We start from the raw sequence: 27,528 nt of genomic DNA, 5'->3' as shown, positions 1-27,528 counted from the left end.
AGTCTCTAGAAGAACTGAAGGAGAAGTACATCTCCTGGTTGTCTGAAAATAGACCCCGAGCCAACACTTTTCCCCTCCCTGAGGCATCACAACACATGTGGAGGGGCTGCCCTGCCCCCAAGCCACCACCCTCATTCTGCCTGATCCTGTACACTGACTGACTCACTTCCCTTTCCCTTCAGGAGTCGGTGACGGGGGAATGAGCTTGGCATGGGCAAAGTCAAGGAGGCTGTGAAGAGACACATACAAAATGGGAATGTGATCGCCTGTGACGTGGAGGCTGACTTTGCTGTCATCACTGGTGAGTGCTCGGATGGCAGGCCAGTCAGGCCCGGCTACCCAGGAGGAGGCACCTGGAGGCCTGGAGGCCTATCCGGCCAGAAGCTCCCCTCCTCTGTGAGTGGAGTCTCCAGGGCACCAGGGCAAGAAAGGGACCTGGTTCTCAGCCTTTGGCCTCTCATTCAGTCATCCAACAAACATTGGTCCTGGAGTTAATGTGGCAAGGGTCGGGCTCCCCCGGGCAGACAGACAAGGAGCCCTAAGAAAGAAATACACCAGCTCATGCTAAACAGTGCTAAGAGGAAGATGGAAGACAGGGACAGGCAGGCCACTTTAGATCAGTGGTCAGGGAAGGCCTCGCTGAAGAGGGGTCACCCATGCTTTCCTCTGTGCCTCCTGCAGGGTGGAAAGGAAGAGAACAGTCTGGTAAACGTTTGGAGGGGGCAAAAGGCTTCCCACCTCCCTTCAAACTTACCTCTGCCGCAGGCTGCCCTGCCCCTCCCTTCCCCATCAGGACCAACCTTTCCCGTGTCCCAGGTCCTTCGAGGCCCCAGCTCTCCTCCCTGGACTGCACCACAAGTTTCAGGGATTTTGACAGATACCCAAGAAAGGCTCTCCCATTTCCTCCTCCAAACAGAGCCTGTAGATGAACAGGAATCCCGGAGGGGATTAGTGCTAGGGCAGGAAAACCTGCACCTGATGAATGGCTGGAGGCTCAGTGTGGACAAGTTTGAGAGTTCAAAACTCCAGGGGGCCCCGGTCACAGGGGACCCCACACTTTGGTGACTTCTACCCCCATTAGCTCTACTCAGTCCACACCATGGATATCAGAGAAAAGTCCCCTTGTGCTTTAGGGGGTAGAGGGAAGAAACCATTTTGAAATATATCAGAGCCCTCCATCCTTTTTTTTTTTTAAGATTTAATTTATTTATTTGAGAGAGAGAGAGAGAGCACAAGTGGGGGGAGGGGCAGAGGGAGAAGCAGACTCCCAACCAAGCAGGAACCCCCTCTGCCCCGTGCAGGGCTTGATCTCAGGACCCTGAGATCATGACCTGAGCTGAAGGCCCCAGCTCAACCCACTGAACCACTCAGGTGCCCCCAAGAGCACTCCATTCTTAACAAGGCCTGCCCTCAGGAGAAACCGTTTTACCAGAGCCTAACCTACCTGGGGGAGGGAAATACCCAAAAATAGTCAACATGCAACAACAGATGATAATATAAGCAGAGACATGGAAAATCTAAGGAAAAAATAAAGAGATGTCAGAAAGCAAAAACACTGCAACAGAAATGAAGAATGCCTTTAATGGACCCATCAGCAGCCTGGACACAGCTGAGAAAAATCACCTCTGACCTTGAAGATATGACAATAGGAACTTCTAAAACTAGAAAGCTAGGAGAAAAAGACTGGATGGAACAGAATAGAATATCCAAGAATTGTTACGTGTAATGGGAATATCAGAAGGAGAAGAAAGAAAGGAAGAAAAGCAATATTCAAAGCAATAATGACTGAGATTTTCCCCCTAGATTAATGTCAGACACCAAACCATAGATCCAGGAAGCTCAGAGAACACCAAGCAGGATAAATGAGGAGCAAAGATAGGAATTACATCCAACTTCTCCTCAGAAATCACACAAGCCAGTAGGGTGGCATGAAATATTTAAAGTGTTGACGGAAAAAAACCACCAACCTAGAATTCCGTGCCCTGTGAAATTATCCTTCAAAAGTGAAAGAGAAAGAAAGAATTTCTCAAACAGGGCATTTGTTGCTAATAGATTGGCCTTGCAGGAAACATTAAAAGAAATTCTTCAGGGAGGAGGATAGGTTAGAAACTCAGATCTACACCAAGAAGGGCATTGGAGAATAAATAAATGAAGGTAAAATAATCTTTATTTTTCTTGTTCTGAATTGATGTAACAGATCACACTTTGTTCAAAATAATAAGAGCAATGACTCTTCAATTATGCTCATGTATATAAGTGAGGTGGACGACAGCAATCATCCAAGGGATGGGAGGGAAGAATGAGGAATATTTTGTCTAAGGTGTTCTCCCTGTGAAATGGTTGTTTGAACGTGAGCTTGGATTTGTTGTAAATGTATATTGCAAACTCTAGGGCAACCACTAAAAAAAAATTTTTTAAGAGGTATTATTGATATGCTAAGAAATGAGAGAAAATAAAATCCTATGAAGTGCTCAATTAAAACCACAACAGGCAGAAAAAGGGTGGAAGACAAAAATAGGAGGGAAAAAAGAGCTAGGGCAACAAACAGAAAACAGTAAAAATGTGGCAGATATTGCTACAGCCATATCACTAATCACCTTAAATGTCAGTGGTCTAAATACCCCAATTAAAAGGCAGAGACGGTCAGAGTGGATAAAAAAACAAGACCCAACTATAGTCTGTAAGAAACCCACTTTAAATGTAAAGACACACATAGATTAAAAGTGGATGGATGGAGAAAAATATACCAGGCTAACAGTAACCAAAAGAAAGTATACATTGCTATATTAATCTCGGAGCAGACTTCAGAGAAGGGAAAGTTATCAGGGTCAAACGGGGCAGTCCATAACGTAAAGGGGTCAATACTCCAAGAAGATATAACAATCCTTTTTGTTTGCTTGCTTTTGAAGACATAACAATTCTTTTTTCCAAGTTTTATTTAAGTAATCTCTACACCCAGTGTGGGACTTGAACTCACAACCCCAAGGTCAAGAGTCCCATGCTTTTCTGACTGAGCCAGCCAGGTGCCCCAAAGACATAACAATTTTTTAAAAGTTTTTATTTATTCATTTATTTTTAGAGAGACAGTGTGTGTGAGCGTGAGCAAGGGGAGGGGCAGAAGGGGAAGGAGAGAATCCCAAGCAGACTCTGCGGGGCTCAATCCCATGACCCCAAGACCGCCACCCGAGTGAAAACCAAGAGTTGGACACCCAACCAACTGAGCCACCCAGGCGCCCCAAGACATAAAATTCTTCATGCATATGCTCCTAAAACAGAGTGTCAAATAGGTGACAAAAACTGGTAGAAGTACAAGGAGAAATGGGTGTATCCACTCTAATATCTATGGAGACTTTAATAGCCCTCTATCAGAAAGGGACAGATCCAGTAGGCAGAAAATTAGTAAGGACTTAGTTGAAATCAGCAACACCATCAACTAACTGGAAATAATTGAGGGGCACCTGGGCGGCTCGGTGGGTTAAGCATCTGACTCTTGACTTCGGCTCAGGTGATGATATCAGGGTCGTGAGATCGAGCCCCGTGTTGGGCTCCATGCTGGGTGTGAAGTCTGCCTAAGATTCTCTCTCCCTCTCCCTCTGCCTGTCCCCCACAACCCCCTCCCGTGGCTCGCATGGTCCTCACCTGCCTCATTCTGATATATGCCTTGTATTTATGTGCCACACACCTTTGTACTCACTGTATGTTTCCATTTTTTTCCTACCTGAAATGCCCCCCCTCTCCACCCTTCCTCTGGCAAATCCTGCCCAGCCTACAAAGCCCATATGAAATGACCCCTTTTCTGTGAATTTTTCCCAAAACAGGCAGGATGAGTGGCCCCTCCTGAGTGCTCCCATCATCCTCTGTGAGCACCTCCCTCCCTCCCGGCTCGTTGGCTGTGCGCACAGTCCCTCTCTCCCCTGGGTTGGAGTTCCTCTTCGTTTTTTAGCTCTGACACCTAGAGTCTAGCAGGTCCTTAATCATTCCTTCTTCAGTTGAATGGAGAACTCAGGCAGGTTTCAGACAAAAGCCAGTGAGGTCGTCCCCAAACTGGGGAATAGGCACCTTGGGGCTGGCTGACTTAGGAGCGTTCTGCAAGCAAGGAAGAGGCGATGCTGCACAGTCAGCTAGCTCCTCGGAGGACCGGCTTCCACGTAGCAAGATGGATCCAGGTCAGCCACGCAGAGAGTTTCTTAATGTTGGAAGCTCTGCAAAGGCTTCCTAGGGGTAGAGCCTAAATCTTCTCCTCTCCCTCTCTCTCTCTCTCTCTCTCTCTTTTTTTTTTTTTAGATTTTATTTATTTATTTGACAGAGAGACACAGCGAGAGAGGGAACACAAGCAGGGGGAGTGGGAGAGGGAGAAGCAGGCTTCCCGCTGAGCAGGGAGCCCGGTGCAGGGCTCGATCCCAGGACCCTGGGATCATGACCTGAGCCAAAGGCAGACACTCAATGACTGAACCACCCAGGCGCCCCTAAATCTTCTTCTCTGATGGTCGGTCAGTCAGTTGGTAACAGTACGTAACCCAGTTGGTTTAGAGCAGTGACTCTCAACCTTTAACTTGAATCAGCATCACCTGGAGAGCTTATGTGCTCCCTGTCTTCCTGCTGAGTTTCTGATGAAGTAGGTCTGCACTGGGGCCCAAGAATCTGTTTCTCACAAGTTCTCCGGTGCCATGGGTGCCACTGACCTTGGGGCCATCCTTTGAGATGAGTTCTGCTGCTTAGAGGCAGGGTGATGGATGCCATCACCTTTCCATTTCTATGATAGAATCTTTTTTTGTTCTAGGTGTTTCTAACGGGGGAGGCTATGCCTTGGCCTGTGCACTGTACATCCTAAACTCATGTGAGGTCCACCAACGTTACCTAAGGAAGGCAGTTGGGCCCTCCAGAGTGCCCGGGGAACAGAACTGGACTCAGGCCCTTTCATCCATTGCCAAGGTAACACACCTAGCCGGCCACGCCTGTGTGAGGCCTGTTCCAGGCTATAAGCCAAGGGCTCCTGGCTATAAACTGAGGGTTCCTGGCTATAAACCAAGGGTTCCAGGCTATAAGCTGAGGGTTCCAGGCTATAAACCGAGGGTTCCTGGCTATAAACCGAGGGTTCCTGGCTATAAATGAGGGTTCCAGGCTATAAACCGAGGGTTCCTGGCTATAAACCGAGGGTTCCAGGCTATAAGCCAAGGGTTCCAGGCTATAAACCGAGGGTTTCTGGCTATAAACCGAGGGTTCCAGGCTATAAGCCGAGGGTTCCAGGCTATAAACCGAGGGTTCCAGGCTATAAACCGAGGGTTCCTGGCTATAAACCGAGGGTTCCTGGCTATAAACGAGGGTTCCAGGCTATAAACCGAGGGTTCCAGGCTATAAACCGAGGGTTCCTGGCTATAAACCGAGGGTTCCAGGCTATAAGCCGAGGGTTCCAGGCTATAAACCGAGGGTTCCTGGCTCTAAACCGAGGGTTCCTGGCTATAAACCGAGGGTTCCAGGTTATAAGCCGAGGATTCCTGGCTATAAACCGAGGGTTCCAGGCTATAAGCCGAGGGTTCCTGGCTATAAACCGAGGGTTCCTGGCTATAAACCGAGGGTTCCAGGCTATAAGCTGAGGGTTCCAGGCTATAAACCGAGGGCCAGCACCACACTGCTGCCTGTCAGCAGCCAGAAGCAGAGCCTGCCTCTGTAGAGGAGCAGAATTTGCCACCACACAATGTGGCTCTTTGGCATGTGAATTATTTTAGGCTGATTATTTTAAAAAAACAGAAGGACTCAATGACTCTGCCATCGCCTCTTTGGGCCTCAGTTCCCACGGCCCCACCCACTGACACTGATTCCAGACTCAAACTCACCTCCTCATCCCCTGCTCCTCCCAGAGCCCGGAGCACCTTCTGGCGGAATTGTCCAGAGTAATTTGGATCATGAGAAATTGGCGCCAAAGCCCTGATTTTATGTCGAAATCCCAGGCCTGAAGTGACTTCCCCGGTGAGCTGCAGCTTCACCTGAGCTTCCCCTTCACCTGAGAGCAGGCGGGAGGCTGACAGGGCTGCAAAGCCTGAGAATCAGTGGAGGGAGCTGGGGTGTGCAGCCTGGAGGGGGGGACGCTGGGGGTCCTGAGGCCTCACACCTGAATGGCGTCCTGGGGGAGGAGACAGACCACGCCCTCGGCCATCTGAGAGACAAAAGCTGGCTGAAGGGCAGAGGTCACAAGAGCAGGCTACGGTTCACCGATTCACTGAAAGGAAGAGCTTGCCTTCTGCAGAGCTGCCCAACGCTGCTGTGAGGAGGAAGCCTCTGACAAAGGCCCAGTCCGCGTTGGGGGAGGGGTTCCGTGCTAGGTCAGGCTGGGCCACTGACCCCACGACCACTCCTAAGCAGTTCAGAACAGTCTCCTGCAACTTCCAGCCTCACTTTCCCAGTCTGGTCCCCCAGAGGTCTAGACTGCTAAACGCAAAACCAGGAACCGGGTCTTTTGTGTCTGCTTTTCCAGCAACCGGCAGAGGGAAACAGGGTGCTTGGTAAATTCTTGTAGAATGAATGAATAAATGAATGCACGGGTAGATGGATGGACGCAGTGCCTTCTTAGGGCAGCAGTTCTCCAACTTCAGAATCACCTCGGGGGCATCTTGAACCACAGAGTTGCAAAGCCGACCCCAGGCTTCCTGACTCAGTTGGCCTGAGGTAGCCTGGACAAGCAGCATCTCTGACGCGTTCTGGCTGACCACACTGGGAGACCCTGGATTAGAGGCTTGGTCTGGGGAGATAGAAATGCAGTCTGAGGGCAGGAACGTTCCTGAGCGTTGAGCCTGGACATAGCAGCTTGGATGGGGGGAGTGGTTGTGATGAGTCCCCAGGCAGCCAGTGGCTGAGGCCCAGAGCCCCTCACTTTTGAGAAGCAGGTGCATCTTCTGAGAAGCAGGTGCATCCAGAGCCCTGTCTCTCCCTCTGTTTCTCTGTCTCTTTCTCCCTCCTGCCACCCCGTTTCTCTCCAACACCTCTCTGGATTGATGCTGTGCCCACTTTACAGATGAGGGAGCTGGGATTCCAACAGGGGAGGTGGCTTGCCCAACACACCCAGCTAAGAGGTGGCGCTGGGACCAGAGCCTGGGTCTCTGACTCCATTCTCTGGGCTCTTTCCATGGCTCAGAAGTTTCCCGGTTCCTGGTAATGCCAGGGTGCCATGTGGGGTGGGGGGCACTAGAGCAGCTGAAGTGACATTTTCAGGGGAAATGGTCTGCCCCAGTGGGGCCCAGAGGGCCTTGGGTGCTTTCTTTGCATTTCCTGGATCTGAACTGGAAAAAAAGCCTCAGGGGGCTGCCTCACACATGATTCCTGATTCACACAGACACCAAAGAATGAACCCAGCCAGACAAATTCATACAACCCAAACACTTACCCTCCAGGGATGGAAAATTCTCCTTTCGGGTTTCCACACAGTCCTTCATAAATACATTAATAATGTATCACCCTTGTAAGGAAAATAAAAGGGAACATTTTCAAAGCAAAAGTATAAGCACATGTGTGTTGAGCCACTCCTCCGGGCCAGACCAGCTTTGCTCTGGGAGACAATGAGGGGTCAGACCCAGCCCCTGAGTAGGGAACTCGGGATCCCTTGAGGGATGGAAGATGGAAGGAGCTCGGGATCCCCTTCCATGGAAGATGGAAGGATGGAAGTGCGCAGGGCAAGCTGCCGTGGGGACAGAGAACAGGCCCTTAGCTCACTCCGAGGGCTCAAGAAAGGCTGCCTGGAGGAGAGGGTGCTGTGCTGGGCCTTGGAAGGTGAGTAGGCTCTAAGTAACCAGGTAAGAAAGGGTGGGAACGGCCTCCAGGCAGCAAGACCCACAAAGCAAAGGTGCAGGCACATGAAGAAATGCAGCGTGCAGGAGAAAGAACTGGAATCATCATACTAGGGCTCTGTAGGTCACTCCCTAGGCATCCCTGAGTCATGGAGAAGTGCTGGGCAGAGCTGTGGCCTGAGCGGATGGTGCAGCTTGATTGGCTAGGGGGGTGAGGAATGTTCCTCACCTCTGCTCTGTGAGTTGCTTGTAAGCGGGGCCTCCCGTATTCAGGGGTCTGATCTGACCTTGACTGTAGCAGGTGTGGGCACCATGCGGAGGATCCCAGGGAAGGCGGCCGCCACCATCTAGGGCACACCCTGCCTGCTCTGGGCTTTTGCTGTGCCCAAGAGTTCTGAGGGCATTCCTCAGACCTTGTCAGGGGCTACGAGCTGATTGACGACACCTTATAGGAGGGACTAAGGATGGACGGACGGATGGACGGACGGATAACACAGAGAGGCGGGAACATGGTTTCCTCCTGGGCTCCTGTTCTCTCCCAGCACTCCCATCCCGCTCCACTTCTCTTTCTAGCTTTTAAACACCGAGTTACATAGAATAAAGACGTGCACAAACAGTAGATGAGTTTTTACATATGTACACATCCATGCAGCCAGTGCCGAGGTCATGACACAGAACAGTCCTCACTTCCCAGAAGGCCGCTTTCTCCCGTCCCACTTCGAAGAGCGCCATCACCCTCCCATGAATATCAGCCTGCCAGGCTCCCCGTGTGAGCCCCGGTGACCACCCTCTACGCTCAGCCTCCAAGCCCAGAAGTCATCTGGGCCTCTTTCCCTGCTCACAATGCACTGGGCCCCAAACTCTGTTCCCTCTGTCTCACTTCAGGCCTCTGTCCCTCCTGTCATGCCACACTGTCTCCGCCTGGCCTGGGTTCATGGCCTCCAAGTGTTCTGCCTCCAGCTTAGTTCTCCTCTCTTTCTGTCACCTCCTCCACTTGGTGGGGTCTCTTGGAAGATGCTGTGGTGGTTCAGTGCTTCCTGGAAATTTGCAGGCAGTCCCTGTTGGCGCAGCTGTTCCTCGTGGCTCTTCTAGAGGCTGAGTGCCAGCCCGTTCCTAAGCTGCTGACGGATCCCATGCACCCTGACACCCCAAGGTCCTCCCTGGGGCCCAGAAGGATGGGAATGGTGCCAGCAGACAGTGTGCCGGGAGGAAACGCTCCCCCACCCCCGCTCCCAGGTCCCAGAAGCAGCACTCCCCCGTAAAGATAGGATATGACCCAATGGAGAGAGAAATGGAAGAATAAAACCCAAACAAACATCAGGAAATGGCATTCTGGGCTGGGCAGCCTCTGGGAAGGGGGCTGGTGGACAAAGAGATGCCAGGAAATGCCCTTTGGGTGCAGGCTCTCGGGCCAGCTGAGAATAGAGGCGGTTCCCACGTGACCTTTGCCAGCAAGTTTTCAGTGAGTGCTCCTCCTAGCCCCTGGCTTGGCTCCTTCCGGCTCTTCGGTCACCTGTGGTCCTAGCTGCCCCTCCTCCAGAAAGTCTTCCCTGAGCCACTCTGATAAATGGGGTGGGGGATGCCCCTCCCCTGTGCCGTGCTCGCCACACGCCTGCCTGATCACTCATCTAGACCGTGAACCCCCCCAGGGCAGGGACTGCGTCCCACTCACCACTGTATCCCTGGTTCAGGGCCTGGCACGTAGCAGGTGCTCAAGAAAACTTTGATGGGAGGTGGGATGAATGAGCAGGTGCCCGGGGAGGAAGGGGAGAGCCCTTCTCAGACCCATCCTAACCTTCCTGTTGTAGAGTCCTTGGTCTCCTCCACCCATTCCCCCTCCTCTGCTGGTGGAGGAGGAGGAAGAGGAGGTGCAGGACTTCCAACCCTCGGGCACCATCCTCTCTCCTTGTGTCTTCACCTAAGACCCACCTTCCTCAGGGGGGATCAGAACTTTTCAACCAGAGAGAGACGCGTAATGGGCAAGTGGACAAGTAGTTCTTTGGGACCTTACTTTTGAAGGGAAGAGAGGAAGAGAATCGAATCACTTTTTAAAAAAATCAGCAAGTATGTCCAAGGAGAAAAGCCCTGGGCTAGAGGCCAGGGGACCCAGTGCTGCCGATAATAACTTACCTCATTTCATGAGCACCTACTGTGTGCCAAGGACCACACTAGGTGCTTTATTTGCATTATCTAATTTAATCCTTACAAAAACCCACTCAGGAGACATTATTACTATTAGTATCATCAACATCCCCATTATACAGATGAGGACACTGAGGCACAGAGAGGTTAAAACACCTGCCAGGAAAGACCCATGTCAGATCTATCTGATCCCAAACCCTGCCTGCTGGGCCCAGGATCAGGCTGCATTTTGTGCAGGGCTCTGCTCCCTCCAGAGCCTCCCGCATCCACACTGGAGGAGAGGACACCTTCAGCAGGAGATGGGACATGGCCCACACTGGCAGATGACCGGAGCTGAGCAGGGGCCAGGTTGCAGGAAGTAGCCCACGCTGTGCCCGCAGAAGTGAATCTTTCGGGTTTTTTGAACGAGCATTAAATGCAGTTTTCCATCAAAACCACATTTAGTTACATGACCATAATTCCCCGAAGAAACACCCCAAACTGTTTGAAGTTGCTGGTTCTGAGGAGTGGGTTTGGGGCAGGCGGGGCATGACGTAGACCACCTATTCTTCATGATGAGTCTCCCAGTGGCATTTGTATGGTTACGCGAAATTTTATTTTTAAGAAAGAGACCATGCCGAGTCAAACACTCTTCCTCCGCTTATAAATGTATGTATCTCTTTCTTTCCCCTCCCCCTCCACCCCTTCTGTCTCTGTCCTCATTTTTTTTCCAGGAAGAAAAGATGTTGGGCATCCCGGCGCGGCACAAAGTTCGGAGTGGAGTCTCGGGCGTCGTGGGCATGGAGGTGGACAGGCTGCCCGTCCACGGCACCCACGCCCAGATGATCCGGAAGCTGGTGGATGTCGCCACAGTGTGTGTGTGTGACTGTGCTTGTGGACCACATACCAGAGGGCCGTGCCTGGACCTCGGGAGGAGTTCCCCGAGGGCCCCCGGCTTCTTTCCACGACAGCTGTGCACATAAACACTGGCCCTGGGTGAGCCCCGCCCGGGACCCTGCAGGACCACTGCCTGGGACGGGGCCATGCGGATGATACAGACCAAGGAGAACGTTTCTTTGGGGTTTTTTCTTTTCTTCCTAAGTGCTTAGAGGCTTTGATTTCAACCCTCCTCCTCCTGGTTTCTTCGGGGCACCCACACGGTGAGAGTCGTCTGACCAACCGCGCATGGGGACACCCACAAAAATATTCCTTGCCAGGCAGACAGAAGAGCAGGCACGACCAGGGCCGTGAATAATCCTCCAGGCTAACTAAGAAATAGTAAAATGTACAAATATGTAGTGTCTATTTACGAAGCTCTGGGACTTTACCACCAGCACCAAAATATTTATACCTCTGAAATGCTTTCTTTTTCAAACAACGTTTTGTTTACGTGGGCCTTCAAACCTTACATTTATCACCATCACCTTCTGTCTGGCCCCGCCCCCTCTTCACTCCCACAGGTCCTGACACCCCCCACCCCTAGGAGCCTGACACTTCTCCCACTCCCTCCCCATATGCTCAGCCCCAGCCCAGAGCCGGAGGCTTTGGCCTCCCCATGTAGGAGGGCAGGCACACTCCTGGAGCTTGGGGGTGGGGGGTCTGGATGGTGTTGGGCCCAGGTGGCTTCTGGACAGGATCCTTCTGGACAACAGTAGTCAGCTCGCCCGCATCTCCTTCACGATCTTCCGTGGCACATTTCCCAACAAAATTAGAAGCAGAGTCACTGACCAGATCCCAACTACACCCCTGTATCGAACGAAGACGGTATCCTGTGCTACTTCACGGCTGAGTGATGGCTGACTCATCCAGATGGAAGAGACCGGCTTCCCAGCTGCAGCCCCAGATGCTTATTGGGACTGCTTCTGCTTTGTTTTATTTCGTTAAGCATGTCTACTTCAGTTCTTTAAGGGACATTAGTTGTAAAGCGTGGAGCACTTGCTACTCTAAATTGTCTGCTCAACAGAAGTTAAAGCCGAAGTGCAGAGTAAGCAATCAGGGATTCACTACGCCTTGGCATGGCCAAGCCCCTGGCCAGAAGGCAGCCGGGGTGGGGACCGTCCAGACCTCCCCTTGTCATTGTGGCCGGAAGTCCCCACCTACAGGTCTGTGCTTCGGCTGGCATGGGCTCAGGGCTGATGTGCTCATTGTGATGAGCTCACGCTCCCTCCATCTGCAGCTCCTCACAGCTCACCGAGTCCCTCCCGGCCCCAAGCTTCATGGGCCGGGGATCCTCCAGTGACAGTTTTGGTCCCTGACTTGCGACTGCAGAGCTCCATGTCCTGCGGGGCCTCTGAGAGCACCCCCTGGTATTTTTGAAGTCTCGATGCCTAGGGGAGAGAAAACCTCATGTCGGTAAAGCTGCCATCACTCCTCTGATTCATATTTTGGGGGAAGACACTAATGGGCTTTGGGTTTTGCAATAGTAATAACAGAGTTCTGTTCTGGCGTGGAGCAGTTTAAGGCAGGACTGTGTAATAGGTTATCTGTACTGTGGCCAGAAGTTTATGGGGAGATGAAGTTGTTTGGGAAAGAGACCCGGGTGGAGCCCAGAGAAGGCTGAGAGTGGGGGGGTCCTCACTCTGGAGTGAGGCACCCAAAGGCCCCTCTGCAGGGAGAAATGGTCAAAGGTGCAAGAGAGAGCCAGGAGTAGACCCCTTGGCAGGGTCCAGCCCAGGGACCACTGGAGCTCTGAGCTCCAGGATCCGGTTTTCTTGTGTTTCCATTCTGCAGTAGGATTCCTGGTCAAGTCTTCGGTCAAGTTTTGCTCAAGTTCGTCCTCGTCTCGGCTGTGTCCGCGTCTGGGGTATCACGGTGAGCATGGCTCTGGCCTGGAGAAGCCAGTTACAGCGGGACAAGAGTGTCCTATAGGGAATGGCGGGGCGGCCCAGGGGAAGAGATGGGCTGGGCCACCAGCAGGATGGATTTGTGGGGCAGGTGAACATCTCTGGGCATTTCCAGGAATGTTAGGAGGGCTCCTGGCAAGCTGGGTCTGAGGTGCTCTTTGGGTGTTCAAGGGCAGCCTGGAGATGTTGGGCACACCGAAGAGCACAAGCCCTGTAGACCCTGCAGGAGGTGGGACTCAAAGGCAAGCCAGCCAGCTAATGGGGTCAGGGTTCCTTAACCACCCCCTGCTGTCCTCTGGTCAAAGGCCATCCCATTGCTCATCTGGGCAAGACATTCCTCTGAATTCATTTCCTGCCCCTCTTTGAGCAGGCCCTGCTGACGGCCAGCCCCAATCCTGGAATGACTTATCCTGGTTAGTAGCAAATTGGTGTCATTAGCGGTATTTGTTCAGAAACTGGACCATCGTTTGGGGGGGAGGGGATATAGCTGGGATAATTCAAGGGAGAAAAAATTGGATATCATGACCTCTACGGTACATTCCAGCACTGCTATCTAATGTCTAATCTAGCACTGTCCTGATAGTTGTTGAATTAAAGCAGATGGAATTGAAATCCTACCATTTCTCCTGGTCATTGGGTACCATTGTGACCTCAGGATAACTGCCATCAAAAGCCATTGTCTTGCTAGATGAGTTCCAGGCATGGAGGCTATGGGATCACCAGCTTCAAGAAGCAGGTTTTTCAGAAAAGCACTGAACCAAGCAGACCACCTTCTGGCTCCCTTGGTTATACCATTCAGAGGAAAGCAGCAGATGGGGATGTATTCTGTGCTGGCAATTTCTCCCACTCTTGTCTGGCCAACCCACAGACCAGTGTATATAAACAGGAAGATGAGCCCTCATCTTGCTAAGCAACACTGGTGAGTAAGAAAGGAATCTAGGGGCGCCTGGGTGACTCAGTCGTTAAGCGTCTGCCTTCGGCTCAGGTCACAATCCCAGGGTCCTGGGATCGAGCCCCGCATCGGGCTCCCTGCTCAGCGGGGAGCCTGCTTCTCCCTCTCCCACTCCCCCTGCTTGTGTTCCCTCTCTTGCTGTGTCTCCGTCAAATAAATAAAATCTTAAAAAAAAAAAAAAAAGAAAAAGAAAAAAAAAAGAAAGGAATCTAATGACTCTGTCATCTTCTGTCCAAACCAGATGGGCCTTTTCCTCCATCCATTCTCTCAGGAGAGAAAGGAGTCTTAATCCTCAATGATGTCTTCACTTAATCTGTTTGGAAGAAGGATCAATTCTTGCAGAATTCTTCAGGACTCCAGGAATCTGACCCAGAGAAGGATTAAGTAACCAAAACCAAATCTACGTTTTTAAAATTATGCAGTTGATCTTGAGCAATAAACATGTAGCCTGTCACTGTTGAGAAGATGCTAAAACCTAAAAGGGCTGGCCAACAAATGTAAGCCTCCCCAAAGAAAGCCCAAGCAGTGAGGAGAGCCCCAAGAGATGACTCCAACAGGTCTTTCTACTTTGGCAATCTTCGATAGTGAGGAGGGTGGTCGGTCTGATCAAGCCTTTCCTCACTGTGGGGAACAGACCCTGGAGGGTAGAAGGGATCATGTGTCCAAGGACAGAGTGATAATTCTCCAAATCACAGGGCTGGACTCTGTCCTCAAAAGGGAGGGGGCCAAATTAAGTCCCAGAGTGGATTTGCAACAATGTGCCTAAGAGTTGAAGATACTTTATGAATCTCCAGAGGAGGGAGAGAAGACCCAACTTCACTTGAAGGCTCCATCCTTTTTGGTCACTGCTGGGTGACCAAGGGCAAATACCCTCATTTCTCTGAGCTTTCTCTAAGAAAGCCAATCCTGACTCTGCTGGGTATTTCAAGAGCCCTCTAGATTCCCCTGGTGTTGAAAGATCCTCCTTCCCCATAAGGACTGCAGCACACTCCAGCTGTGGCTGGCTACTTTGCTTTATTTGCAGACTCAAGTTTGCTATATAAATCCATTGCCCAGTCCAACACACACATACTTGGCATAAAAGAGAAGACAATACAAAAATACAACTCTTGATAGTAAAAGGAACCGCCCCCAGCTCATCCCAGTCCATCCCAGCGGAAATGCCCATGTTTAAGGTCAAAATAGGGGGAAATTTGGGGTGAGGAGGCATGGAGGCCTCAACCAGTGCCATCGCCCCAGTAAGATTCTGGGCTGGGACTGGGTAGACTCTTCTTGGCAGTGTGGCCATTTCTGCCACCTTCAGATCCGGTCACTTCCTCCTTCAGAAAGGGGAAGAGAGGCACCCCCAGGTTATGGGAGGCCCTCCACAAGGAGCTAGAGTAGGGCTACCCAGTCAAAGCCAAAGCCACTTCCAACCTGGGGTATCTGCCTCTGGGTACCCCTGATTGGAGGGTAAGAGATTCAGGATAAATCTGCCTCTTAGAGAAGGACGGGAGGAGAGGGGAAGAGAGATTGAAGATATTCTCCTTGGCCCTCCTTTTAGCAGATTCCAGAAATGTTCTGTGGATGCCAGCTTGTATCTCCCCATCCCTGGTCCCTCTCAAGGCTTGAGTCCTCCTAGCCCCTTGGGTGTGGGGAGCTTGAATCCAGAACTCTGAGGGAAGTCAGAGCTGGCCCCAGCCCACTGACCAGGAAATCTGAAGGGCTAGCATTTCTGCAAAGGTGGCCAGATCCTCGGAGCAGCAAGAAGTTCTTCTGGTCCTTGGTTGTGTTCACCAGGGTGGAGGCTCAACATGGTTGGGCACAAAGTTGTAGGAGGGATGAGAACCATACCAAGCCTTCTGGGACAGAAGATGATGGCAGAGAGATGGCCGCCAGTACGCTCGGCTACCTGCGGCCCCTGGGGCCCACTATCACTCTCCAGGTGGAGACGTGGGACATCTGGCAAAGGAGCAGTGCTGCAGAACAAAGGGGCGGGACGAGCCCAGGGGCCCCCTCCTCTCCTTGTCCTAGGGGCTATTGAAACCGTTGTGGAGTTTAACCCCAGGCCTTTGGGCTGAGAGATGCTAGAGAAGGTGTCTCTGTTTTGCTTTGTTGTATCTGAGAACACGGAGAGCATGTCATGCTCCTGAGACTGCTAGACACTCCACAGGGTGTGTGGCAGGGGACGGTATGGGGGGGGGGCGGGAAACACCACCAGCACTCACATAACCCCAGCCTCAGTGTCTTGGCACAGAGCTCTCATGGAGACCCTGGCATTTTAACGCACGCACACACACGCGCTCACACACAAGCCCCGGCTTCCGTGCCCGGTGCTTCTGGGCAGATGGAAACAGAAAACTAACTAGGAGGACTCTGTGTGTTGGGAACTCTGTCCTGACACGGAGCTTTCAGTACCGCCTGTTTGAAAGGACACAGACATGGCCCCAGGAAGCCCCGGGGAGGCCTGGGGTTTGTCTTCTATCAGTCCCGGGGCTGGGGGAATCCGCTCAACTCTCCCTCTGAACGTGAGACATGCCTGGAGCTGGGGTCTCTCCTCCTGTCACTCCCTTCACTGTCCCCCACCATGCACCCCCGGTGCCCAAAAGCCTCCCCACCTCCCTTCTCCCTGACCAACCTCCTCCTGGCAGGTCCTCTTCCCACAAATGGGTGGGTCCCGAGTGATAATGATGACAACACAGCTTCATGTGTCGTGTCCCCAGGAGGCACTGATGCATTTGGAGAGGTGTCATCCGTGACAATGGCACTGGAAGGTCCTGGCACGTGTGCCCCCAGGTGCCCCACCCCCGCCTCCCCCCACCCCCGCCTCCATGTCCGCGCACTCTGCACCCCCCACCCCCGCCTCCATGTCCGCACACTCTGCACCCCCCCCCCGCCCCCGCAGCTTCCCTTCGAGAACCCCGTGGAGGTGTCAGTTGGCCGTCTTCCCCTCCCCAGAAGCCCCACCCACACAGACAACACCCAGGAGCCGATGGGGCCCCCTCCCCGGCTGGGCCCAGCAAGCTGGAGCGGGCTCCCCGGGACCAGAGGGGTCCTGCCGCGGGGCGCGGCCCCTGGTTCCCTCCGGCAGAAGGAGGCACCTGCCCGTGGCAGAGCCGGGAGGCCGGCGGCGGCAGCCCGGACAGCGAGCTCGGGGCTCACCCGGCCCCCCACGGCGAGAGCCCGGCTAGGCCAAGCCACCCGCGTGGGATCCCCCGGCTCCGGGCGAGTTCGGGGTCTGGAAGGTCGAGTGGAGCCTGGCCAACAGCTCGGGCTCGTCGCTTTTCCCCGAGGCCTGGGCGGCACCCAGCGGGTAGGCCTCCCGGGCGCGGCCGGGGCCCGCGCAGCTGAGGAAGGCCAGGCAGGCCCCCCGGAGGCGGCCCAGGTCCCGGTGCGTTGACTCGCTGACGAAGCAGTACAGCACGGGGTCGGCCACGCAGTTGAAGCTGGTGAGGAGCAGGGAGAAGTGGTAGGCGTTGAAGACGGCCTTGGCGAACTGGCAGCTGGCCTCCCAGAGGCTGCGCACGAGCAGCAGAGCGTGGTAGGGCAGGAAGCAGGCCAGGAAGATGACCACGGTGCTGAGCACGAGCCGCTGGATCTGGTCCTTGCGGCTCTTCTGGGTGCCGTGGCTCCGGCACACGGCCCGCAGGATGCCCCGGTAGGAGGCCAGCAGCAGGCAGAGCGGGAAGAGGAAGCCCACGAGAAAGCGGTAGTAGTTGATGCCCCGCTGCGATGGCTCCAGGGGGTAGTGCTCGAAGCAGACGCGGTGCCGGTCCTTGTCCTCCACCACCTCCTTGTGCATGAGGAAGTAGACGCTGCTCAGCAGCTCCTTGGTCCAGACGAGCGCGCTGATGGCCACGGCCGCCTTGAGCGTGCGGAACTGGTGGAAGCGGAAGGGGTGGGCCACGGCCAGGTAGCGGTCAATGGAGATGCAGCAGAGGAAGCCCACGCTGATGTAGATGTTCTCGTAGAGAAGGATGCCGCACACCTGGCAGGACAGGTCCCCGTGCGACCAGTGGTCGTGCTGCAGCACGTACTGCAGCCAGAAGGGCAGCGAGCAGATGTAGAAGAGGTCGGCCATGGTCAGGTTGCACAGGTACACGCCCAGCTCGTTCCGGGCCTTGATCTGCAGGTAGCCGAAGTAGAGGGACAGGCAGTTGGCCGGGAAGCCCACCACCAGCACCACGATGTAGACCACCGGGGCCAGAGTCTGGTGGATGGTGTGGTCGATGGCGCACAGTGAGCCGTTCTCCGCAGTGACGTTCCCCATCTTTGGGCCTCAGGGCGCCTCGACCCTCACGGGCTCAGGGAATGGGCCCGTCTCTCTGCAGCCATCTTGTTCGCCCGGTGTGGCTCCAGCTGTATCAAAAGCTGGGCCTCCTCCGTGGTGGCTAAGCCCCTGAAAGGTAAAGGCAGGAAAGGCTTAGGATGATAGCAGCTAATGTTTATGTAGCGCCTACTGGGTGTCAAGTACCGTTCTAAGCGCCTCACTTAATGGAGAAGGTTGGACCAACCTCAACTCAGCTCGACTATCTAGTTGACTACCTTGGTCACGCACCAAGACACTAAATGGTGGTTTGTGCCTCCCTATCCCCACTCCCTGGCTTCCTGTCCCTTATTTATTTTCCTGGTCTCTCAGGGGCAGCAAGGAAGGCTAGGAGCTCTTGTGAGCACAGACTCATCCCAAGCCCCGCTCTCCAAGGGACGCTCAAGGTAAAGATCAATTCCAACCCGCACATAACAGCGAGGGCCCCGGCCACTCTCCCTCCGACAGCACTATGCATCATTCACAGTTTTCCTACTTGCTCCCAAGAATGTACCAGGTCAGTTAGCACTGAGGCCACAGCCCCTTCTGGGGGCCTTTCCAGACAGCCCGGAAGGGGCCCAACCTTGACTCGTCCTATTGTGCTCTGGTGAGAAACAAAGACCACCCTTCCCACAGGGCATTGCCTGGATTCCTGGGTGCTCATCAGGAGGTGCTACTTCACCTCCTCTCCGTGGAATTGAGGACCCAGCGCAGGGAACAGCACAAGGAACCAACAGAAATGAGTGCCAGGCCAGGGTCAGCCGCTTACAGGCTGTGCGAGTGATTTCCCCTCTCTGAGTGTCAGTGTCCTCATCTGTAAGGTGGGCGCCGAAACACCTGTCCTCGGGTCAGTATCAGGGCCACGTAAACCGACGGATGCCAAAATCCACAGCATTGTTTTGCCAGAGGCAAAGAGGCAGAGTAAAATATGGTAAGTCTTAACACTGGTGAAAAGCTTATATTGTTGAGAATTTAACAACAACAACAACAAAAATGCTACTGCTATGTGTACAGATACATTTGAACAAGATAGAACAAAGATTTCTGTGGTAAGCCCACTTTATAAATTAATATATCGAAGCGAAAGGCCTGAGCTACTCTACTGATTGAACTCTTCCGGCCCCACTGAAAAATCTCACTGTTTCTAAATCAGGACTTCTAATTTTTTGTTTGTGTAAGAATCATCCTCCCAGAGAGCCTCATTAGCCACTCTTTTCCCCTGACGGCCCCCTTTCCGTGAAATTTTAATACCCCAAATATATTGCACATCTGTTTGTGTACTGTGGCCCTTTGAAGGGTGACAAATCATTGTAATAGGTAAGATTTTTTTTTTCACCCCACCCAAGAACCAATTTCACCCCCCGCCTTGAGCAGGTACAGTCTATATGGTTGTAAATTCTGAACGAGTGAGGTTTGAATTAAGCTGTTTGGAAGTATCAGCAGATCCACCCTGCCCCTTGCATAGTCTCTCCACCATAGTCAAGCTGCGACTCAGGGACCCAAAAGGGAGACCCGCTCAGAGTGTGCCGGGCAGCCACCTCACCACCTGCTGACCACGGACCCTCCCTCCACCGCCTCACCACTGCAGCTCTGTTGTGGCTCTTGCCTGGCCCCGTGGCCCCAGGAGCCAGGGCTCAGCCTGGAAGCGGGTGCAGCATGCAGGGGAAGGGCTCAGAGACACCCAGCCCAGCAGTTCCAGTCCTGGGGTGCATGGAGGGTAAACTTGAGGGATGCCCCTGCAACGCCCTGCTCAATCTTGTAAATAAGTAAGTATGGGCATTCTTCCTGGGAAAGTACCCTGTAGCCTTCATAAGGGTCTCTAGACGGGCAAGAGATGGTTCTACCAAAGCTACCCTCCTCACGTGGGCTCCCTCCCCCACCCCAGCTCTCCCATTCATCCCCCGCCCATGACCCACATAGAAGCCACAGTCCTCTTTCTAGAATATAACCAGGTCCTCTTCTTCCTTGCTTAAAAGCCACTGAGATGGCTTCTCATCACACCTACAGTAAAACCCCAACTCCGGATAGGACCTACAAAGCCCAGCGTGATCTGGCCCCGGCTCCCTCGGCCTCGCCCACCACCGTCATGCATTAGCCACAAAAATGAGCTGTCTGTGGCTCAGGCCTCACGCCTTGGCTGCATAAGCCATTGTCTCTCAGGAGAGCTGTCCCCTGCCCCCGCCCCCCCCAACCTCCACCTCCACGGCAGGGCTGGCTCCTTTTCTGCAAGATCTCAGCTGACCACCCCACATAAGCAGCCCCCTCCCCGGCCACCCTCACACCTCCTGCTTGACTGCTCCTCAGAGCCCCCAGCAGCATCCGAAATTGCTCTTGTCGGTTAACTTGACTGCGGCTGCTGATCTGTCTCCTCCACGGGATGTGAATTCCAAGAGGCCAGAGGCCAGGTACGCCTTGAACTGTGCCTGGCACTTCACAGGCACTCACGAACACTTCTGGAAGGAATAAGTGAATGCCACCGCCCCATCTCACAGGTGAGGAAACTGAGGTCGCCTGAAGCCGGACTGAGGAAGGAAGCCTGGGTCTCCCTGCTGCATGTCCCACCTCCCTGCCTCCTGACAGCCAGTCTCCAGCTGAGACTCACTCCCAAAATCTCAGTCTCCAGAAGACGAGGACGCCCGGTCGGGGTCAGCTCTCCATCCTACACAAGCCTGGAATCTCAGTGATGGTGGTGGAGGGGAGTGCTTCTTGGTGTTTTCAGTGGTGGTTACATATATATATATAACATACAATTTACCACGGTAAGCATTTTAAAAAATGTACAGTTGATTAGTCACACTGTCGTGCAACCAGGACCACCATCCGTCTCCAGAACTTTTTCGTCTTCCCAAACTGAAACTCTGTCCCCATGAAACGCTAACTGAACTCCCCATGCCCCTCTGCCCCCCACCCCAGGCCCTGGCACCTACCATTCTACTCTCTCTGTCCCTGTGAATGTGACTATTCTGTGGTCCTCGTCCAAGAGAAATCGTTCAGGGTTTGTCTTTTGGTGACTGGCTTATTTCACTTAGCAAAATGTCCCCAAGATTCATTCATGCTGTAGCATATTGCAGAATTTCCTTCCTTTTTAAGGCTGAATAATATTCTATTGTGTGTATTTACTATATTTGGTTTTTCCATTCATTTGTCAGCGAACACTTGTTTCTGCCCTACCCGTTGGCTTTTGGGAATAATGCTGCTATGAACATGGATGTATGGTTATCTACTCGCGTCCCTGCTTTCAGCTCTTCTGGGTAGATACCCAGAAGTGGAATTACTGGATCAGATGGTAGTTCTATTTTTAATTTTTTGAGGAACTGCCACTCTGTTTTCCACAGCAGCTGCACCATTTTACATGCCCACCAATGGTGCACAAGGGCATTTTCTTGGGTTTTTTTGCTTTTTGTGTGTTTTGGTTTTGCTTATACGTTTTGATGGTGAGAAGAAGGGGAAAGGGGCAGCTGAGGCCTGTGACCCCGAAACTCTGCCCAGTGTGTCAAACTGTGGCTCCGTTCACCTTCCTCTTGCCAGCCCTCCTATCCCTGAATCCCAAGCCCACACCTGTGGGGCCAAACGGTTCGGCTGGCTTCCATATGAGAAGTGGACAGCAGTCCAGGGCCCCGAGCTGTCCCCAGGAGCACTCACCCAGGGCAAACGAAGCCATAGCGAAAAACACATCCTGTCAGGTCTTAGGAATTCACTGAGAGTCACCAGGCTGAAGCCTATTGTTTCCTAGCGGTGAGAGTATATCTGTGTGGGGGGCAGGGGTGTGGGGGACGGGGCGGCGCTCGGGCAACGGCGTGTCCCTTCCTCTTTCCTAGGCCAACAATAATTGAAATCTGGCAACCAGAGTCAAAAATATTCAAGCCTGCAGGGCAAAGAAGAAACATTTACTATGTTTAGATTAAAGCACCTCCTACGTTCCCTTGTAGCAAAAAGGGTGTTCTAAGAGCAGTGGTTTTCAATTTAGGTGCATTAAAGAGTGCCCTGGAAGATTTGTTTAAAACAGATTATTGAGCCTCACCTTCAGTGTTTCTAAGTCAGTGGGTCTGAGGTGGGGCTTGTTCCTAAGGTGATGTTGGTGCAGCTGACCCACGAAGCACACTCTTGTGTAGCAAGGCGCTCAAAGGTCTGGAACGTCTGGGATTTGGTTCCTGATAAGTGGCAGGATAAGCACCCAGATAACACGAGTTCCCAAGCTGGGGAGCAGGGAAGGGAAATTTAGGACGCAGCAGGACCTCACGGGCAGAACCAGGATACAGCCCATGCAAGATCAATAGCCTGATTCAATCTCTTGACAAACAGTGACTGGATCTGTCGGGGTACTTACACCTCGTATTTGCAAAATCTTTTACAGTTTGCAGAGCATTTCGTATCTGCTCTCCCCCACCTTCACAAAGGCCCTGTTATTTCCCCCATTTGAGGGGTGAGGCAACTGAGGCCCAGAGAGATGGAGTGGCTTGCCCAAGAGTCCAGTTCCTCTGCATTTCTCCCACCCTCAAGGAGCCTCCAATCTCACAGGCAGAAATTTCTCTCACCCGGGGGCAGTGTATGGTGGTGCTGTGAGCATCCCTCACGCTCAAATTTAAAGTTGGTTTGTTCTTTTCACACGACACACATCCTCTGGGGGACAGCATCCCTCTCTGGTTTCAACCCCATCTGCACTCTGACGACTCCCAGACCTCCCACCAGGTGGACGGTGGACATAACCGGTGTCCCGCTGCCTCACCAGACATGGTCAGTCAGGCCCACCCCACTTCCCTCATTTCTGCATGAATCTGCTCTTGGAAGGGGCATCTCTACCTGCCCAGCTGAAGGGCCTTCAGCTTCTTTCCGCATCTTCATCCAAAGCATCCAGTTAATTACCCAGTTCTACCATTTTCAGCTCCTAAATATTTCCCACATCAGTCTCTTCCTCTTCAGTTTCCTCACCAGTGCTCTAGACTGGCTTGGTCAAGACTTCATCCCCAGAATCAGTGCAGTGGCTTCCTATTGGATTTCTTGGCTCCATTTTACCACCCTTAAGGCCATCCTCTAAAATACAAATCTAACATAATCATTCCTACTTCAAATCCTTCAATGGCCCTCCAATCTTTCATCCATCCATCCATCCATCCATCCATCCATCCATCCATCCATCCATTCACTTATCCATTCACACAACAGATACTTACTGAGTATCTATTGTATGGAAGCCACTGCACTAGACACTGTCACTTAGTGTAACTCAAGTTGCATTTACTCTCATGGGACAGTGAAGAAGACAGGTGAATCCAGCTCCTAAAGAGAGCACAGGATTTTAAGGGCGTTCATAGGAGGTAACCTGACCCAGCCCAAAAAGCCTTCCTGAGCAGCAAGTTAGGCTAAGACAGCAGAAGGGGGAAGGGCTGCCCAAGCAGAGGGGAGTTTCTGTCTGTGGAAACAATGTGTGCAACAAGCCAACTATGAGAGATAATGGGCACTTTTGGGGAACTGAGAGTAGCCTGACATGACAGGGTCTAGGTATGAGGAAGCATGGCCAGAGGGGAGACAAGAAGAAGCTGTAGCAACTGACAAGTAATGAGAAGGGAGATGGACAAATCTGAGTCGGGCAAATCTGAGATGTTCCTCAGTGCTTGGTCCTTATAAGCTCTCAAAAATTACTTGGTAGATGGATGGAGAGGTGGAGAGGTAGGTGGGTGGGTGGGTGGATAGATGAATAGCCACCTATAGATGGGGGGCAGGTGGATGAGTGAATGAATGCATGAAGGTAGATGGATAGATGAGTGAGCGAATGGGTAGAGAGATGGACGGGTGGGTGGATGGTAGATGAATGTGTAAACAGCTAGATGGGCGAGGGGTAGACGGATAGATGGATGGGTTAATGGGTAGAGAGATGGATGAATGGGTGACTGGATAGGTAGATGGGTTTGAGGTTGGGTGCTGGGACAGTGGGGATGTCATCAATAGAAACAGAAAGGTAAGAAAGAAGATTTACGGTAGCCTCCACTCTAGCAGCTGGGCATCTGCTCAAGCCTCCAGAGCTGGTCAGAGGCTCCAGCTTTTTCTCCTAGGGACTAATCCCAGCCAGCCTCCCCTACTGGTTCCTGAGGACACGTACCCCCAGATGGAAACTACACCCTGCCAGGAGTGTCCTTTCTGTACCTGTTCTCCATAGGAAACTTGCTCCTCAAAAATCAGGGGACACAGTGGATGCAAAAGTGATCTGTAAATGGAAAAACGTAGACAGAGTGGCAGAACCAAGCCACATCAGCGGAGAGCCCTCCACCTGCCAGGAACGTTTTCGTACATTCACTCTCTTTCAATACCAGTCTTATCTGGGCTCACTTTACAGACGAAAAAACTGAGGCTCAGAGAGATGAACCAACCTGCTCAAGATTCCACAGTCACGATGTGGCAGGCCAGGTTTTGAACTCAGATCGGCCCACACTTTCTTCTGCATCACATTCTCTTTCTGTCCGTCACGATTATCACTGAGCAACCACCCTCTACCTCCAGGCTTCACTGAGCCCCAGTCCTTGGATGCCACCACGAGGGCCCCCAGGCTTAGTCCTGGGCTGGTCCCCTGCACCTGGCAGGTGCTCTACCAGGTCAACTGTTTCCTCAACACCCACTGAGGAAAATCCAAGGTGCACCCAGTCCGTGGTTGCCCAAGGGGTGGGGATCGAGACGAAGAACCAACATTGGGGAGCCCCTGCGTCTGCCTCAAACACTTCATCATCCAGCTAAGAAACCCAGAGACTACACAAAATAACCCAACACCTAAAAGCAAATCTTTACACAAATGCCCAACAGCACGGAGGTCTCCGAGGACTTTAATGACCATGAGAAACTAGCCCTGAAAGGAAGGAAGCGCCTCTTTGACGCAAGCTGAGAGTCTCCTGCACATTCCCAGCCAGGAGGCAGAGGTGCCTGATGCTGGCATTGAGCTGGTGCATAAACAGTGATCTAATCTTCGCGTCTCTTCCGTGTGCTGCACTCAGGCACGCACACAGACAGTTACTCACGGAGCCCCGAGCCCACGGAGCGGGGAGTTTCCTGCAGGCCCAGCTTCCCTTCCCTTGAGCGGTCAAACCTCCGCATGCTTTCAGAGGCTGACATTTCCCTCTGGGACACAAGTAGAAATCAGGCCGCAGTCTTCCTTGGTCCCATCTGGCTCCCAAATATCCTCACTCCCGCACCAACAACAAAGAGACAGTGTCATTTCTAAAGCCCTTGCAACTGTTTCGAAGTTCAGTCCCATGGGGGGCAGGGGGGGCCTCGCGGCTCAGGCTGTCCCTCTGAGGCAGCTTGGCTGGCACTGCTATCCCCATTCACAGACCCTGAACCCCAGAGAGCCTAACCCAGTGGCTCAAGTTCATATAGTAAGTCAGGTGGATCTGAATGCAGAACCCGGCATCACGGCACAAATTTGCTGCCTTTTAAGCTCTTTCGAGCACAAGCCACAGCAAGAACGTACTTGACATTGTAACCAAGCACGCACAGACATTATACACAGGCATGCTTGCACAGTGAGAAACAAACTTCCCCAAAGCAATACTTACCCTAGGACTTGCGACGCACTCTGATCATTTCTACTTGGTTTTCGAAATGCAGCTCATTAGCTACTAAATTGATTTCTTGACCCACTAATGAGTCGCCATCCTCTGTTTCGAAGCAGCTGGACTGATCCCCTGCCTTGCTCAGCCTCCAGACTCCAGGAAGGTGATGACGGTCTCTGCCGCCAGGTGAGAGCAGGCAGGGAGTGAGCGGCAGCAAAGGGGGAAGCTGGGTCTTCTCTGACTGTCCACCGGGCTGAGCTGTGCCCTCAAACCTCAAAGACCCCGGGCTTCCTCCAGCCGCTCTGGAGAGGCCTGGGGGAGGAGACTGGACCCACCTTGCCGGGCCCGGGGGACGCCCCAGGCAGACCACCCTGCAGCCAGGACCTGCGCTTCCCCTCCGGAGATTTTCCACAGACCACACCTCCCAGCTCGGTCTAGAAAATCCCAGCTGGAGGCTGCCCATTCCTGAGCTGAGGCAGAATCATGTGAACTCCGATCTGGTATCAGGCTGGGCGGTTGCCGAGGAACACTCCCCAGCCAAGGATGAGAGTGGGGTGGGGGGACGGCTCCCTCCACGCATCCTCCAAATGCTTGCCACACACCCCAGGGGGTGGCAGGGAGAAACCTCACCGGGACTGTTCAAGCCTGAGTTAGGGGCAGGGGGCCTTGGGGAGTCCGGGGGGGGGGGAGCTGCGGGGGGAGCCGAGTGCACTAATTCTACCCATCAAACCACCCTGAGCACCTGCAGGAGACCAGGAGAAGGGGTGCAGGAGGTTGAACCCCTGCCCCAGGGGTTCTTGCTTGAGCCATTCAGACAGGCCAGTGCTCCAGCAACTAGAATATACTGTGGACACGGACCGGCAAGGACAATGGGATAACAGGCAAGGAGTAGGGAGGATGGCTAGTTCCATGCCCATCCCCGGGCTGTCACCCTTCGGCGGCTCACAAGTGACATCTGGGTCAGTGGGTCACACCTCACCTAAGAAAACACCTGCGGAGCTTATAAAAAAGAATGCCAATGGCCATGCCCTACCTCAGATGGATGAAATCATCCTTTCTGGAGGGGAGGTGCGAGCACCAGGGTTTTAAAGGTCTCTGGACAACTCCAGTGGGCAGCCACGTGCAGCAGTGCTGATGGGGTGGAAGCAAGTTGGGTCCTGTTTTGCGGACCAACAGAGCCAGGGCAACAGAGGAAGGTTCTGGGCTATAAGGCAAACAGCAGTGTTTTAAAGTAGCCTGGCCCCAAGCAGGGAGCCAGCACTGGGCTCTGGCTTCATGGGGTCTTCTGTCTCTCAGCGGCATTTACTAAACTTCCTCAGCGCCGCAGGACTGAAAGAACCCCTGGAGGTTACCCAGCTCAGCCCCCTCAGTTTACAAATGGGGAAACTCAGGCACACAGAGGCCAAGGGTCTAGACCAGGGCCCCACAGCTAAATGAGAGAGCAGCGATTCTCAGAACGTGCTGCTGACTGCAGGTGCCATGCTGTGTTGGCAGAGCCTCCTCCCTTTGACGTGATCACCTTGGAAGGGGCTCAAAGGAGGCACTGCTGGAGCCAGAAAGCCAACGTCCACTGTGCTTGGGGGTCACTGAGAAAGTGCAGTCTCTCTGCCCTATTGGGTGATCTGTGGGACTCATCTTCTCCAGAGGATGAATCACTATTATAATCTTTTGGGGGGACTATTTTGGTAGGGATGTCAGAAAAAAAAATCCCCTCCCATGGGGCCTGGGCCCTCCAAGCAAAAGCTTCTATGTCAGCTGCTGCAAAAGTCTGCATCTTGTGATGGAGTGGTAGTGCAGGTTTAGACCCAGATGTTTCTCCCCCTCCCCGAGCCGCAGAAGTGTGGCTGGTCTTCCCTCATGTCACAGGAAGGAGCGGGTGGGTGAGGAGAGCACGGTCAACTTCGTAGTGAATGCCTGGCTACCCAGGGGACACACAGGCCAGAGAAAAGTCTCTCTCTACAGGCTGGCCCAGCCTAACAGGGCATAGACCCGCAGACTGTCTATACCTGTG

General features: G+C 53.0%; 2 protein-coding genes across 2 annotated transcripts in view; one reads left to right on the top strand and one right to left on the bottom strand.

Annotated features, from left to right (window-relative positions):
- DGLUCY (D-glutamate cyclase) overlaps positions 1-15,717 on the top strand; it is a 44,813-nt gene extending 29,096 nt beyond the window's left edge. The window contains 6 exon segments of the mRNA XM_088025153.1: positions 183-301; positions 4,781-4,932; positions 10,634-10,775; positions 12,076-12,205; positions 12,630-12,710; positions 15,474-15,717. Coding sequence (XP_087881279.1) covers positions 183-301; positions 4,781-4,932; positions 10,634-10,775; positions 12,076-12,205; positions 12,630-12,710; positions 15,474-15,717 — 868 coding nt within the window.
- Positions 15,718-16,860: 1,143 nt separating this feature from the next.
- GPR68 (G protein-coupled receptor 68) lies at positions 16,861-25,597 on the bottom strand. Its single transcript, XM_028101854.1, has 2 exons — positions 25,521-25,597; positions 16,861-18,072 (listed from the first exon to the last, which is right to left on the bottom strand). Exon 2 carries the CDS (start codon positions 17,941-17,943, stop codon positions 16,861-16,863), a length of 1,083 nt encoding a protein of 360 aa, XP_027957655.1. The 5' UTR covers positions 17,944-18,072; positions 25,521-25,597.
- Between the last annotated feature and the right edge of the window lie 1,931 nt (positions 25,598-27,528).

The sequence above is a fragment of the Eumetopias jubatus genome, unplaced genomic scaffold (genome assembly GCF_037043125.1).
Source record: "Eumetopias jubatus isolate StellerSeaLion01/CBP00866 unplaced genomic scaffold, mEumJub1_p1.0 scaffold_7, whole genome shotgun sequence".
Lineage (NCBI taxonomy): Eukaryota > Metazoa > Chordata > Mammalia > Carnivora > Otariidae > Eumetopias > Eumetopias jubatus.
Note: the sequence above shows the minus strand (reverse complement) of the source record. Positions and strands in the feature narration are given on the sequence as shown.